At 52.6% G+C, this 14,537-nt stretch overlaps 2 protein-coding genes across 5 annotated transcripts in view; both read left to right on the forward strand.

The window, feature by feature from the left end:
• Positions 1-1,320: 1,320 nt before the first annotated feature.
• On the forward strand, positions 1,321-8,141 carry KPNA7 (karyopherin subunit alpha 7). The gene is made up of 10 exons (XM_069029999.1): positions 1,321-1,488; positions 2,120-2,257; positions 2,791-2,876; positions 3,616-3,884; positions 4,382-4,464; positions 4,921-5,184; positions 5,544-5,777; positions 6,123-6,305; positions 6,753-6,902; positions 7,926-8,141. Exons 1-10 carry the CDS (start codon positions 1,336-1,338, stop codon positions 8,004-8,006), a joined length of 1,641 nt encoding a protein of 546 aa, XP_068886100.1. The 5' UTR covers positions 1,321-1,335; the 3' UTR covers positions 8,007-8,141.
• A 3,369-nt stretch (positions 8,142-11,510) lies between these two features.
• SMURF1 (SMAD specific E3 ubiquitin protein ligase 1) overlaps positions 11,511-14,537 on the forward strand; it is a 45,627-nt gene continuing 42,600 nt past the window's right edge. For all 4 annotated transcript variants that reach the window (XM_069029544.1, XM_069029545.1, XM_069029546.1 and 1 more), the window contains exon 1: positions 11,511-11,765. In XM_069029544.1, coding sequence (XP_068885645.1) covers positions 11,711-11,765 — 55 coding nt within the window. In that variant the 5' untranslated portion in view covers positions 11,511-11,710. The remainder of the gene's footprint in view (positions 11,766-14,537) is intronic.

Genomic DNA, 14,537 nt, shown 5'->3' on the forward strand with positions numbered 1-14,537 from the left:
GTGGCCCTGTGGGGGAAATAAAAGAGGCAGTGGAGGGTGGTGGGGTATGAGGCAGAGTTGGGGGTAAGTGGTTTCCTTCCCCTCTGGGTACTGGGTGATTTTTATCTATCCCACAATGAGGCTGCTGGCTTGGCCCTCCTGGCTCTTTGGGGCTATGCTGGGTCTGCTGCTTGGCTAGTGTCAGTGGGTGTGGTGGAGAAAGCTCCCCAAAAGAAGAGGCTTTTTGGGATGTGTGGCTCTGTTGGGGGAGCAGAGGAGGGGAGGCTGGAGCAGCCCTTGAGGTCTGAGTGTTGGGATTAAGGATATGGGGGATGCTGGATTGAGCCAAGAGGTGGCTCAGCCTGGTCCTTCTGGAAGCTGGAGGAGGTCTGCAGCTGGATGGATGGGATAAGAGCTACTGCTACCTGGCCTTGGTTACTGGGACAGGAAACAGGGAGAGAGAGAGGATGAAAAAAGCCACCAAAACCTTGAACTTAAAATGATGATGTGAGGGAGCCCTTGGAGGCTGCTCTGAGCTGCAGGTGTTGGCTGTAAGCCTGGAGGGGAGGGGAGGAGAGGAGGCACCATCTGTGCGGGATCAGCCCCTGAGTGTGTTGATGCACAACCTGCATTTAGGGGTCCCATGATGGTGTCTGCTCTGAAAATATCTCCCTTAATGCTGGCTGGAAGCCTTGTTTTTCTGATGAAAGCTTTCTGAAGGCCAGTTCTTGGTTTATTTGTGTGTGTATCTCTGGCTTTTACCAGGAGGTGCTTAGAAATTATTTTTACCTGTCCCTATTTCATGTTCACCTGGCAGTCTGTACTAATTGCTGGGTTTCCAGAACTCTTTTTTATCAACTGAACTCGGTCACTTCATGTCCCTGCACATGACCATGGGTCTTTCCTAGCTGGGGATGCTGGTGGAGGAAGCCAGGTTGGGCTCTGTGGTGGAGTGAGAGAGGCTTGGATGTGGTTGCGTGTCCTTAAATCAGACCTTGAGCTGCTCCTTTTGGAGGCAAGAGGCCTTGCCAGGCTTGGGTTGTGCGTCAAAGGAAATGTAAAAGCCCCAGGATCCGGGCTGGAGGAAGTGGATGTTCCTGTGACCGTGGGGAGTCTGTGTCTTGTTTCCTCCTGGGACTGCAGCAGCAGCTGTAATTTCTGTAGCCTGATATTAAGTGGTAGTTTGTGCTTGTATTTAGTTCAGTGGCTCAGCTGCAGTGTGTGAGGATCCTATCAAGCCCTGCTTGGGGCAGGGGATCTCCAGTGTCTCCCTTACTGGGAGTGTGGGGTGGAAATGAGTGGCCCAGGCTGCTGGTGGGAGTGGGGAGTCCCAGCCCCCTCAGTGGCTGGCAGGGGATGCTGCTGGGCAGCTGTGACCTGATGCTGCTCTGTCCTGACCCCCAAGAGCATATGAGGGTGTTCAGCACCTCTCTCAACTCTGCCAAGATGCCAGTCAAGAAGCACAGCCAGCACATGAAGTTGTTCAAGAACAAGGGCAAGGATGAAACTGTGAGTACCCACCTGCCTGTGCCAGCACTTTTGGATCCCAGCAGAGCCCACCGTTGGCAGGAGCTGATGGAGAGGCTTCTCAAGGTTCATGGCCCCAAATCTACCTGTGTGAGGGTGTAGGGGAATGGCTCTGGATCCTTTCAGCTGGGATGTTTGGGTGGCTTTTGGGATGTGGTGTGGGGCTGGCTGGGCTGCAAGGAGTGTGGTGGCACAGGCAAGGGGGATGTGAGTTTTGGGTGGGTGGCTGTGGGAGGGAAATGGCTCAGCCCCAGCCTGCTGAGCTCTCCACAGCAGTTATCCCTGCAGAGTTGGAGCTGGTATGGGATATCAGATGTGGGATCTGTCAGCTTGATTTAAGCCAGTAGAGGAGATGAAGGTTTGCCTTTCGGGTTCAGAAAATCGACTTTTAAAAGCACCCACTGGTTGCTGGTTCATCCAGCAGCCCATGTCCTTGGGAGGCACTGAGGGAAAGGTTTCCTCTGTCCCATCTCCTACATCACCCTCCAGGCCTTAGTGAGGCGATGCCTCTGCACTCCTCCCGTGGGAAATGTGGGGCAGATGGTGGGGGATGAGCTCCCTGGGAAATGGGGTGCTGCAGACACGGCTGGGATGGTGCCCTTCTTCCCCCCAGACCCTGCGGAGGCAGAGGGTGGAGGTGAGCATCGAGCTGAGAAAGGCCAAGAAGGATGAGCAGATCCTGAAGCGCAGGAACATTTCCATTCATGTGAAGGAGGAGAATCCCTCTCTGGGACAAGATGGAGCATATGAGGTGAGTGTTTGGTGCTCTGCACCTGGGCAGGATCAGTGCAGCTGGAATCATCCCCACCTTGGGCCACTACCAACTCCAGCTGGGGTGGCCTGGGTTAAGTAGTTGGTGCCATTCCTGATCTCCATGCCCAGTACTGGGGAGTGTTTCAGACTACCTGGTCTTTGTCTGTGCAATTTTTCTTGGTGATGTCCTGCTGGCCTCCCTTGATGGCAGGTAGAACAGGCTGGTGCTCTGGCTCGCTGGGAGCTGCTCCTGTCTGGCTTCCTGCACAGCCAGGGGTAATTACTGAGCTCGAAGGCCCATTATGGTGTCAGTGACTCTTTCAGTGCTTGATTACAAGCAGTAGTTGCCTTGAAGGCTTTTGTGGATTTTCTTCCTCTGCCTCATCTCGAAACTGTGTTGCATAAAGAATAGACACTGCTTAGATATGAAGTGGTGACTGAGTTGGGTCTAGACGGCTGATTGACTGCCGAGATTAAACCGGAGGGAGTCCCGGCTCCCCGTCTGACTCAGAATCATTCCTTGTGACACAGATTATTCAGCCGTCCTTGGAGGAGATCGTGGAAGCCGTGAATGGGGATGACACTGAGCTGCAGCTGCTCGCCACCCAGGCCACCAGGTATGCACCCAGCTGCTGGAGCTGTGCTGGGGCCTGGGGGCAAAAGGCTGCAAGTTCCTGTTTGAGGAGCTCTCCAGAGAGATGGCAAAGGGGGAAGGAGCCTGGTAACCCAAACTACCCATGGGAATCTCAGCTGGTGCCTGTTCTGTGCCCTGTGTGCTGTGCTTGGCTCGCAGTCCTGTGTGAACCCAGCCAAGGGGTTGGGTGCCCTCCTTGCTGTGCCTGTGCTGTGCCAGGGATCACGTTGGATCCCACAACAAATCAAGTGCCAAATGCTTGGGCAGGATAAGGATGGGAGAGCCTGGCTCTGTAAAGGGTCAGAGCTGAGCAGGGCTGTCCCTACAAGGTTGGGGGCATGAAGGACCATAGAGTGCCATCACCCACCTGGCAGAGGGGATGTCTCCTGAGGGTCCAGGAGAGGCTGCATCCCTGCTTGTGCTTCCTTGGCTGGCTCCAGCTATTGTACCAGTGATCTGGGACCAGCACCATCCCCAGTGAGTATGGCTGTGAGGATGTCCAGGCTTTACTTCCAGCAGACACCCTGCTGTTGCTTCATTATGTTTAGCTGACTCTTCCCTTTATATGGCAGCCCTTCTGCTGAGGGTTTGTTCTGGTGGGATGCTGAACCATCAGTGCTTCCCCTGCAAGCCACAACCTTGTGCCTGGCCACAGGCCTATGGGCTGTGGTGGCACCATGCAGGGTTCCTCATGGCTGGCTGTGCTGTGTCCTCTCTCACAGGAAGCTGCTGTCCAGGCACAAGGACCCCCCCATCAATCAGATCATCGAGCTGGGGATCATCCCCAGGATGGTGGAGTTCCTGGGTCGTGCTGACAATGCTGCCCTGCAGTTTGAGGCAGCCTGGGCACTGACCAACATCGCCTCTGGCACCTCGGAGCACACCAGGGCTGTGGTGGAGGGAGGGGCCATCCCAGCCTTCATCTCCCTGCTCTCCTCCCCGCACATGCACATCAGTGAGCAGTCAGTGTGGGCCCTGGGCAACATTGCAGGTGAGGGGACCTGGAGGGGCATTTGGAGGTCCCTGACTGAGCCAGGGACTTGATGATCCTTGTGGGCCCCTTCCAACTTGGAATATTCTGTGATTCTGTTGGGGAGATAAGCATTGGTGCTCTGGTCCCTGCAGCTTTGTCTCCAAGCTGCTGCCCCTATTGAACCCCATAACCCTTCATCCCCTTGGTGTGGCCTGGCAGCCTTTGAGATCCTATGTTGTCTCTGCAAGATGATTTTGGCCAAAGCCAAGGGCAAGACTCTGTTCTGCTGGGGTGGTTTAACCCACTAATGTCACCATAGGGAGAACAGAATGGGTCATGCCTGGTTGGCCTGCTGGCACTCCAGTCTGCCCAGTAAATCTTTCCCACCTGGAAATGCCTAGTGGTGTGTGGCTGGTGGGTCACCCAGCCCTGGCCCTGCAGGTCTGATTGCTGTTTGATGTTGACTGTCTTGTGACTCAAGCAGATGCAATGACCAACCCTTTTTATCTGCCCAGGGGATGGTCCTCTCTACAGGGATGCTCTTATTGCTCGCAATGTGATTCCTCCCTTGCTGGCTCTGGTGTCACCTGCAACTCCAGTAAATAACCTTCACTTTCTTGACTTAACAGCTCTTAATCCCTTGGGTGATGGGTGAGTCCACTGGCTGCCTTGTGCACAACAAACTGTTTGTATAATTGAATGAGACCCTGCTCTAAACTGCTTTTGTGGCCCTGCCTATGCACAAGGCTGGGGATGCCAAGCAGGCACTCCAAGTCAATGGGATTTCTTCCATTCTTGGCTTTCTTACCCAGCTCTGACTATCTCAGGCTAGGAATAACATGGAACTGGTGCAAGGCAGACTTGCATATGCATGTGGAAGGGCTGAACTTGCCCTTCAAGCTTCCTTCTGCTGCTTTGTGGTTTGTCTCTGCCCTTCTGCAATGGTTCCTGCCCCACTGTTCTCTGCCCCTGGTGTATAAGAACCTTCACAGGATAACATGGACTGAGAAACTCTTGGGGGCAGTGAGGATCTCACACCTGCTTTGTGTTTCAGGTTGGGTTCCTGAGGAACATCACCTGGACGCTATCAAACCTGTGCAGGAACAAGAACCCCTGCCCTCCCTTGGATGCTGTGAAGAAGATTCTGCCAGTCCTTATCTTCCTCCTGCAGCATGAGGACAAGGAAATCATCTCTGACTCCTGCTGGGCTGTTTCCTACCTGACTGATAGCTGCAATGATCGCATCCAAGTTGTGGTGGACACAGGGATTCTCCCGAGGCTTGTGGAGCTCATGGACAGCCCAGATATGAATGTTGTGGTAGGGAACAATTAGCAATCTCCACCCTTTGGTCCCTTAGTTAGAAATGTCTGAGAAGAGGGAAGGCACATGCCCTTGTTCTATGTGGCAGCTGTGGTGTGCTGTCCCCTCAGCCTGCAGAATTGACTGCCTGCTTGTCGAGCCACTGCTCTGTTCTGCTTGCTGTTGCTGGAGGCTGGATAGAGACTCTAAAGCTGCTTAGAGCAAATGGGGAATGATGGGGCTGTAAATAAACAGCCATCACCCACAATGCTCTCCTTGTGTGAAGGATCAAGCACTTAGTGAGGGATCTTGCTGGGCTTTCTGACATGTATCCCTCGAGGTAAGGACTTTCCTCATCTCCTCTAATCTCTGTCTAGACTCCAGCTCTCCGTGCCATCGGGAATGTGGTCACAGGCACGGACCAGCAGACCCAGGACGCAATAGATGCCGGTGTCCTGACTGTCCTGCCCCGGCTGCTGAGGCACACGAAGCCAGTGATCCAGAAGGAAGCAGCGTGGACCCTCAGCAACATTGCAGCAGGGCCTTGCCAGCAGATCCAACAGATCATCACCTGTGGTTTATTGCCACCTTTGGTGGAGCTGCTCAACAAGGTAAGGGATGGCACTGTGCTCCTGCGGGAGGGAATGTGGGGTTCAGGTGGCCTGGGATGGCTCATTAGTGAAGCACTCAGCTCCAGCTCTCAGGCCACCTGAGCAGGCTGTTTCAGAGCTGTTGAGATCCTTGGGACAGCTGAGCATCCTGACTTGTCAGTAAACTGCATGGAGACACATCCTGGAGCTGCTCTTGGCAGCTCTGCCATGTGTCCATGCATCACCCAAAGGTCTGGGAAAGGGGTCAGCCCAAGCTGAGTGTAAGGGAGATGGTTATCCTCACCTCACACTGATCCTAGAGGGATACTAAAGCTTGGGAATGCCTTTGCTGTGCTGTTTTTCCAGGGTGACTTCAAGGCTCAGAAGGAGGCTGTGTGGGTAGTGGCCAACTTCATGACTGGAGGAACGGTGGATCAGGTGGTGGAACTCGTCCGTTCTGGGGTCCTCAAACCTCTGCTCAACCTGCTCTTGGCCAAAGACAGCAAAACCATCCTGACTATCCTGGAGACCATTTCAAAGCTCTTCCTGGTGAGATCTGTTCATCCTGGATGCCATTTTTTAACCTCATCCTGATAAGATCTCTTATTTTTTGACTTCTTTCTCCCTAAGAGCAGCAAGGATTGAGCCAAATGCTCGTACTGTGTGGTTAGAACAATGACTGTTGATTTTTGGAGTAAGAGACACTTCATACTGTCTAAATTGTCCTTGGATACCCTTAGGTTGTCTAAAGGGCTTGGCAAGATTGAGTTCCCAAAGTGTTGCTCCTCATCCTCTGCTCACTGATTTGGTTGGCAGTCCCCAGCAGGGACTGGTATTCCACAGGCACCCCAGTCATATCCCTGGCATTGGGCAGGGACCTGATAAATTCAGGGACCGTGATCCTTGGACTTGTAGATCAGGGTTGTAATTACAGTAAAGACCATCTCAGACCTGTTACTGATGGTTGTTTTCCTGCCTGATTTTCCAATGTTACAGGCGGCTGAGAAGCTGGGAGAGACAGAGAAGTTGTGTCTGCTGGTTGAAGAACTTGGTGGTCTTGAGAAAATTGAAGACTTGCAAAACCATGAGAATGATATGGTCTACAGAGCTGCCTTGGACATCATAGAGAAATACTTTTCTGGTGAGGTATGTGAGCCCTTGCTGCTTCTCAGCTGAAAATATGAAGCTTTACCCACTGGAATGAAGCACAGAGTTTAAGGATACTGGAAGAGGTTTTTGGAGGAGACCTCCACATGACCAGAAGTCCTTGCAGCTTCTTTCAGCTGCTTTTAAAGGTCTGTGGAAGCTCCAAGTTGTCAGCCAAGGAGCTGCACAATAGACATGGATGCCTTGATAGCATCTTGCTGCTGGAATTTAAACTGGCATCAGCTGGAGCTACTGCAGTTACTGATATGAATACCAAATGTGGAGAAGTTTCCTCCTTCGGAGCTGAGCTGGCTTGTCACTATGAATGGCAGCCTCCTACTCAGCTGATAACAGTGCTCAGGTTGCATTTGGATTACTTGACCCTTCTCATGGTAAGGAATCTATGGAAAAAGAGGATAGGACACCAGCTAGGAGCTGCAAGAGTCCAATGACTGTCACAGATGTCACGTTCAGTCCTAGCCTTAGACTTGCAGATGGGAAAACATCAGGGAAGAGGCTTAGAGGTCTGGCAGACCTTGGAGCTGTGGCTCAGTTTGGGTGTGAGCTGCAGCAGGGGGCAAAGGTCTGGTTTAGTCCTTTGCCAGAGCAGGGTCTGTGGGGTGCAAGTGGATGTGGAGGAAATTCTCCACACCAGCTCCTGCTGGAGGGGCTGGATGCCAGGAGAACATCTCCCTAAGCAGTCCTGGCCTGTTGCTGTTCCTAGCAGGCCATTTAATTTGAGTGAGTCCTACCACTGCAGCCACTTTTTTTTTTTTTCTCTTCTTCCTATGGTGTCTGAGCCCAAAGGCTTGGCTGCTTTTGTGTGTGGGCTGCAGGGACACTGCAGCTCTGGGGTGCAGCAAGGAGCAGGAAGGCTTGGCCTAGTCTCCAGGGGTTCTGTGAGAGTCAAGCTGAGCTCAACAGCTGGATTTTGAAAACCAGACTAAAACAGAGCTGCTGTAAAAAGGTTAGGCATCATTCAAATGCAGACCCTGTGACTGATTGCTATCATTCTCCTCCTAGGAGAATACAGACCTGGAGCCCCAGACTGGCCAAGATGGGCTGTATGATTTCTCAGTGGAGAAGCAAGACTTCAACTTCTGAAGATGAAGCATGACACAGCTCTAAGCTGGTGGGTGGAGGTACCTTGGAAGAGCTCAGACATCCAAACCATGAGGAGTAGAGATGCTGAGCCTTTTTACTTCTGAAACTTTTCAATAAATTGCACTTTTGGCTTTGTGCCTCTTGCCTTTAATTATTTTCCCCCTCCTTTAAGCTGCTCTTGCAAATGATAGGGCTTGGTTTTTTTTCCAATAGTATCTTAAGGCCTTGAAGGAGCGTGCTGGAGCCACTGGGCACATTTTCTGGGTAAAAACTTCCTTCTAAGTACATTAAACTGCTGGAGAGCAGCATCCTACCACCAAATCAATGTGCTGAAACTTCTAGGCTTGACTTGGAGTGGCTGAAATAGCTCTGAAAATCTATTTGAGAAGTGTTTCACTCTTCTGCTTACACCATCACTGCTGTGGGAAAGGAGGTGCGTCCAGCAGAGAAGGAACTGAGCCAGGGGCAGGTGGGGCAGTGTCCTTGCTGTGTGTTACTTCACTTGGAAGCATTGGGGTGTGCATGTGGGAGCTGCTGAGTAAATGCTGGTCCCTTTGGAAAGAAAGTTGCTGGAGCCAGTGCAGGAGCAATGATTCATGTCTGCTGCAGCTTCCCTCTTGCCATCCATCAGTCTGGAGCCCATTGATCTGGCTCTGCTCTTTCATTCCAAGGACCTGTGTTTCAGGTTTCCATGGTGTGCCCCTGGCTCTTGTCCTTCTCTCCAAGCCTTCCTACTGTGGTCTCCAGCAGAAGGTGAGGATGGAGTTGATTACATGGCACAAAGGTTTTTTGTGCTGTAGGTTCACAACAAGCTGCTGGCCCCTGCTCCATCCTTGCAGTGTTGGTAATTCCCAGCAGACTCTTCTCCAACCCTTTGCGCCCCAGGGCTTGAAGCATCTCAAAAGCTTTGCTTAAGGCATGGTGAGGGAGTGGCTTTCCCTCTCTGCTTTGGGGGTTTGACTCTTCAAAATGACCCTGGGTGGGCTCAGGCCTTTGCTTCCACAGGTGCAGTGGGAGGTGGTGTGACAGGCAGCTTAATCTGAAGGGAAAATCATCTCTTCAGGAAGCAGAGACTCTTCCTCTGCCCTGGATCTGTTCATCAGAGGATTTATGCATTTTTTCCTTCAGGCCACCCAGGGAAAAGGGATTTGGTAGCACAGAAACTCTGTGCTCTGGGCGGAGCTGTGCAGCCCCAGTTGTGGGTACCAGGGCTGAGTCTCACTTATTATTAAAATGCTGGGATCTGATGAAATGCAAAGTGCTGCTTGCATCCAGGGCTGTGGACTTAAAAACACGATACAGCACTGCCTGAACATGCACCTGAACCAGGGACTGGTGGAGTAACAGGGGTGGTGCTGGCTGGGCTCTGTGGGCCACATTTCCCTGGGTAAAACGAATCTGTTTCCTCAGAGTAAACAGAGACACAGAGCTGGGCCCTGGGTGGCTGCCCTGACTTTGGGTTGTGGTTCTGTGTGGGCCATCCCAGGTGCCTTTTCCCAGGGCCAGGCATGGCTGCCTCTTACAGCTGCTCTGATGAAAAAAAGCAGGATAAAAACAGAAATGGGAAATCTTTTTGATTCTTTGTCCTGCATGTGGTGGACATAAACCTATGGTTGGTGGTGTTACACAGAGCCAGTGGCCCAGAGCTGCTCCTTTCCATCCTTGTGTCTGTAACTTAAAATAAAATGTTGTCCTGAAGGCAGGGGCCAGGACAATGTGCCCCTCTCAAACAGAGGGTTGGGATGTGCCTGCTGTCTCCCTGGCAGCTGGAGAGCTGGGCCCAGTGCCTGAAGGATCACCAAGGCTGCTGTGTGGGTGTGTGAGCGACCTGCAGGCAGCTGCTTGCCTGGCCCAGGGGAGCTGCCCTCCCCTGTTCCCTGCCAGCCCCAGCTCTCCTGGCACAGGCACCAGCCACCATGGCAATTTTGGCTCTGGGGCATTGGAGGCATCCCCTTCTTCCAGTGCGATGGGATGGGGCATCCAGGGGCACCAGTGAGGGTGAGATGCTGCTGTGCTTCCTCAGGGCAGCTCAGCCTCCCTCCAGAGATGCACAACAAAGTCATTTTTCTGATTAAAGCCTCCCCTGTCCCGGCCCCAGAGGAGCAGGTGGAGGATCATTCAGGCTGGAAAAGACCTCCAAGATCATCCACTGGCCTCTATCAGCCCACTAGTCCTTAAGTGTCACCTCTTCTTTGAACACTCTCGGGAGTGGGGACTCCCTAGCTAGCCCTGTCAGTGCTTGACCACTCCTTCAGTAAAGAAATCGTTCCTAACATCCAACTCTGGCACAATTTGGGGCTGTTTCCTTTGTGTTGTTACTTGGGAGAAGAGACCACTCCCCACCTGGCTGTACCCTCCTATCAGGGAGTTACAGAGTGAGAAGATGCTGCTCCATTTCTGGAGATGAAAAAGGCACTCCCACTGCCTGTAGTCGCCTGTTTGTCCCAAATTAAGACCCCTTTACAGCCCTGTGCTACGTCCAATGCCACCTGCAGGCACCCCTGTGCTCCCTCCATGTCCCCCAGCCTGTCCCCCCATACACCCTCCATGCCACCGTGACAGCCCCTATTCACCCCCATGCCAACCCCAGGCACCCCATGTCCGCCCCATGTTACCCCACACGTCCCCCCCGTTCCACTCCTGTGAACACCTATTCACCCCCAGGCACCCCTATTTGCCCCTTCTCTCCCCCCCCCGAGACATCCCTAGCCACCCCTATTCCCCACATTCCACCCCATTCCCCCCTATGCCACTCTCCAGGCATCCGCATTCCCCCTGATTCCCCCCTATTCGCTCCTATTACCCCATCCCACCCCTATTCCCTAATTCCCCCTATTCACTCCTATTCCCCCATTCCCCCATCCCACCCCTATTCCCTAATTCCCCCTGTTCCCCCCATTCGCTCCTATTCCCCCATCCCACCCCTATTCCCTAATTCCCTCTATTCCCCCCTATTCACTCCTATTCCCCCATTCCCCCATCCCACCCCTATTCCCTAATTCCCCCTATTCCCCCCTATTCACTCCTATTCCCCCATTCCCCCATCCCACCCCTGTTCCCTAATTCCCTCTATTCCCCCCTATTCACTCCTATTCCCCCATTCCCCCATCCCACCCCTGTTCCCTAATTCCCTCTATTCCCCCCTATTCACTCCTATTCCCCCATTCCCCCATCCCACCCCTATTCCCTAATTCCCTCTATTCCCCCCTATTCACTCCTATTCCCCCATTCCCCCATCCCACCCCTATTCCCTAATTCCCCCTATTCCCCCCTATTCACTCCTATTCCCCCATTCCCCCATCCCACCCCTATTCCCCCCACCCTCTCCCCTCGCCAGGGGGCGCTCCCCCGCCCCCTCCTGGGCATGCGCCACCCCCGGACCTTCCCTCCCCCGACCTTCTCCTCATGGCGTCCGGACGCGGCCACTCCGCTCTGCGCGCTGACGTCACCGCCCTCCGCCGTGCGCGGGGGCGTGGCGGGGGCGCGGCCTCGGTTCTCCGCGGCCGGGCCGGGCCGGGCGGGCGCGTCGGCGGCTGAGGCGGCGGCTGAGGGGACACAGGGCGCCGAGCCTGCGGCGGCCGCCGGAACGCGGGCCCGGGGATCCCCGGCATCGTGAGGAGCGGGCGGGCTCGCATGGCGGGGCTGAGCGGGGCCGCCGGTTGAGCTCGGCGCCGCCGCCGCCTCCTCCTTCTCCTCCAGGCGCGATGTCGAATCCCGGTACCCGCCGGAACGGATCCAGCATCAAGATCCGCCTCACAGGTAACGGGGCGGCGGCGGTACTGTGTGTGTGTGGCCGCACATCCACGGCTGGGCCCGGGGTCCCCTCCCCTCCCCTGGCGCCTTCGCCCCCTCCCCGGCCTGGCTGTGAGGGGAGGGGCGGCCGGGCCCGAGCTCCCAGCGTTGCTTAACTTTTATCCACCGTTTTTCTGTTCCGCTTCCACCTCTGTGGCCCGACGGAGCCTCTTTGCGCTTTTGTTTATTTATATTTTTTCCCGCCCCTCCGGCGTGGGGTGCTTGAACCCCCTTGGGGTGACATAAATTTGAGAAGGGCGGGGATTTGTCACTGTCTCCCCCTTTTTTTCCATCAGGTCAGGGCACGCTGCACCTTCCTGGGGTCTTTCCTGCACCTTCCCCCGTGGAGGGTGACACTCACCACCCATTCCAGCACCCTGGCCCTTCATGGGGTCCTTTCTGCACGCTTCTCGATTGGGGGGTCCCTGTTGATAACTCTCCCCTGCACTCTACCCATTTGTGGGGTCTCTTCTGCACCTTCCCAGTGTGTGGGGGTCCCTGTGACACCCCTTCCCCCCTCCCAGCTCCTTCCTGGGGTCTCTTCTGCACCTTCCCTGTCTGTGGGCATCCCTGTGACACCTTTCCCCCTTCCCAGCCCTTTCCCAGGGTTTCCTCTGTTCCCTCCCCCGGGGGGGTATCCCAGTGCCCCCGCCTTCCATCCCATCAGACCACCCTACCCCTTCATGGGGTCTCCTCTCCACCTTTCCCAGGAGGATTCCCAGGGCCACCTCTCCCACAGACTGGCTTTCAGCAAAGCCTTTCATAATTTGCCTTACTTCACTTTAATTAACAACCCCCCCCAACCTCCTGTGTGCCGAGGAGGATAACTCAGTTGCTAATGAGAAAATACCCATTTAGTTGCTTTTAGATGGGTTTTTTTTTTAGCGTGGTTTTTTGAAATTTTCTCTCCTTCCTCACAACTTGCTCTCATCTGGCACATCGTGGCATTCAACTCTGGAAGTTCCTTCCCCGTGCAGGAGGTGACACCCAGAGCTGTGTCTGTCCTGCCTCTGTGTGAGGCCTCTGGAGGGTTCATGGGTGGATAAACCAATTTATGTTGGACCCTGAAAGATCTGGATTAGGTCTTTTGGAAGCTGTTCCGAGCCTTCTTCTTTAGTGGGAAGAGACACAGTTTCTGCTTGTTGAGACTGCTGTGTGAATTATTAAAAAATAAGGTCCAATCCAGTCTTTCAAGGCAACAGGTGGATGCTTGAAGGTCACTTGGGCTGGAGAAGCCACAGTGCTGCTCTGGGTGACCGGAATTGATCCTTGGAGAGGGATCCTCTGTGTGTGGGTGCATAAAACATTGGCAAATAATGAGAAAACGGTGCTGGTTAAGCTGCAGTTACAGGTTAACTTGCTCCTGGCACAAAGCACACTCAGAGGCAGATCATCAAAAAATAAAACTCCTGGTGTTCTTTTAATCCTTTGATTCTGCACTGCTTGTACTTCAGAAGACCAAAGTTTGTGAGGATAATGTAAATCTGAAAATCCTTTTCTTGGATGGGAGAAGGCTGGAAATATTTTTAGGTTGTATGAATTATGTTTGATCTGAAATGAGTTTTGTGGTGATGTATACCAAATGTCAGCTCAGTCCTTAATGTGGCTTATTTTTATGCAAGTCAGTCAATAAAAATGTGAGTTAAGTAACTTAGGCCATGGTCATAGCCCTTCTGAGCTGGAGGAGATCATTTAAATAACAGAGAGAAGCTGTTGGGTTTAATTTTAAAGGCTGAATGCTGCAGCAAAATGCTTTTTTACTTTTAGCATACACTAGTCTTCTCTCCGAGCTGGGAATGTTTCCTGGAAGAGACTGAAGTTTCAGTTTATTGAGCAACTTGGTAGATTTAGTTTTTATTACTCCCCATTTTTAACTGTATTGAAGAAATCTCCTGCTTGCTCAAACACATCTTCTGTTTTTACAAGCTGGAAACCTGGGTGGTGTGACAAAAATTGCTGTATTTAATCAACAAATAAATTGCTCTGGGAGAGGTTTAGCTCCAGAATTGTTGTGCAATGCCAAGTTCTTGGCTTGGCTGGGACTGGGGTGCTGACTTACCTGTTTCAAATAGCTGCAGCCAGCCTGGCTGTTGTTTTCTCATCTCTTTGGCTACTGGGAGATTTGAGCACATTTAAATCAAGACAGGGGACCTCGTTTGTTATAATTTACTACCTGCATTGTGTTTCCTGTGATTAGACACCATTTAAGTTTTGCAGTACTGAAAATAGCAGTCTAAATGCCACTTAGGCTGAGGATGCCTGTGAGCATCACTGGGTGAATGGGAAGGGAAGAGTGGTTGAATCTCTTGTGATTTTTTAAAAGACGTAATTTTTTCGTCATCTGTTGGAAAGGTATTTGTGTTAACAGAGTGTCGGGGTTACTTATGTGAATGTATGTAAAAGTTCTTGATCCTCTGATGATTACCAGAAGTGATCTCCCAGCTTATACAGAATGATGTCAGTCCTGGCCTGATGCAAATTGTAATGAAGTAAAATGGCAAATAATGCATCCTGTGCAGAAATACTAAAAGCCTCAATATAACAGTGAGTTGCATGACAGGTTAAAATGACTTTGTGGCCTGTGGATCTCAAATATGCTAATTTCCTGTCATGTCTCAGTTTCTCCTCTTATTTCCACTAAAACCTTCACCCCGTCTGGTGATGCAAGAGCCAGAGATACTCTGGCCTCTGGCCTTGTCTCTTGCCCCTTGGAACAGTTCTAGGCAAAGTAAGAGAAAA

The sequence above is a fragment of the Aphelocoma coerulescens genome, chromosome 14, assembly GCF_041296385.1.
Source record: "Aphelocoma coerulescens isolate FSJ_1873_10779 chromosome 14, UR_Acoe_1.0, whole genome shotgun sequence".
NCBI classification, from domain to species: Eukaryota; Metazoa; Chordata; class Aves; order Passeriformes; family Corvidae; genus Aphelocoma; species Aphelocoma coerulescens.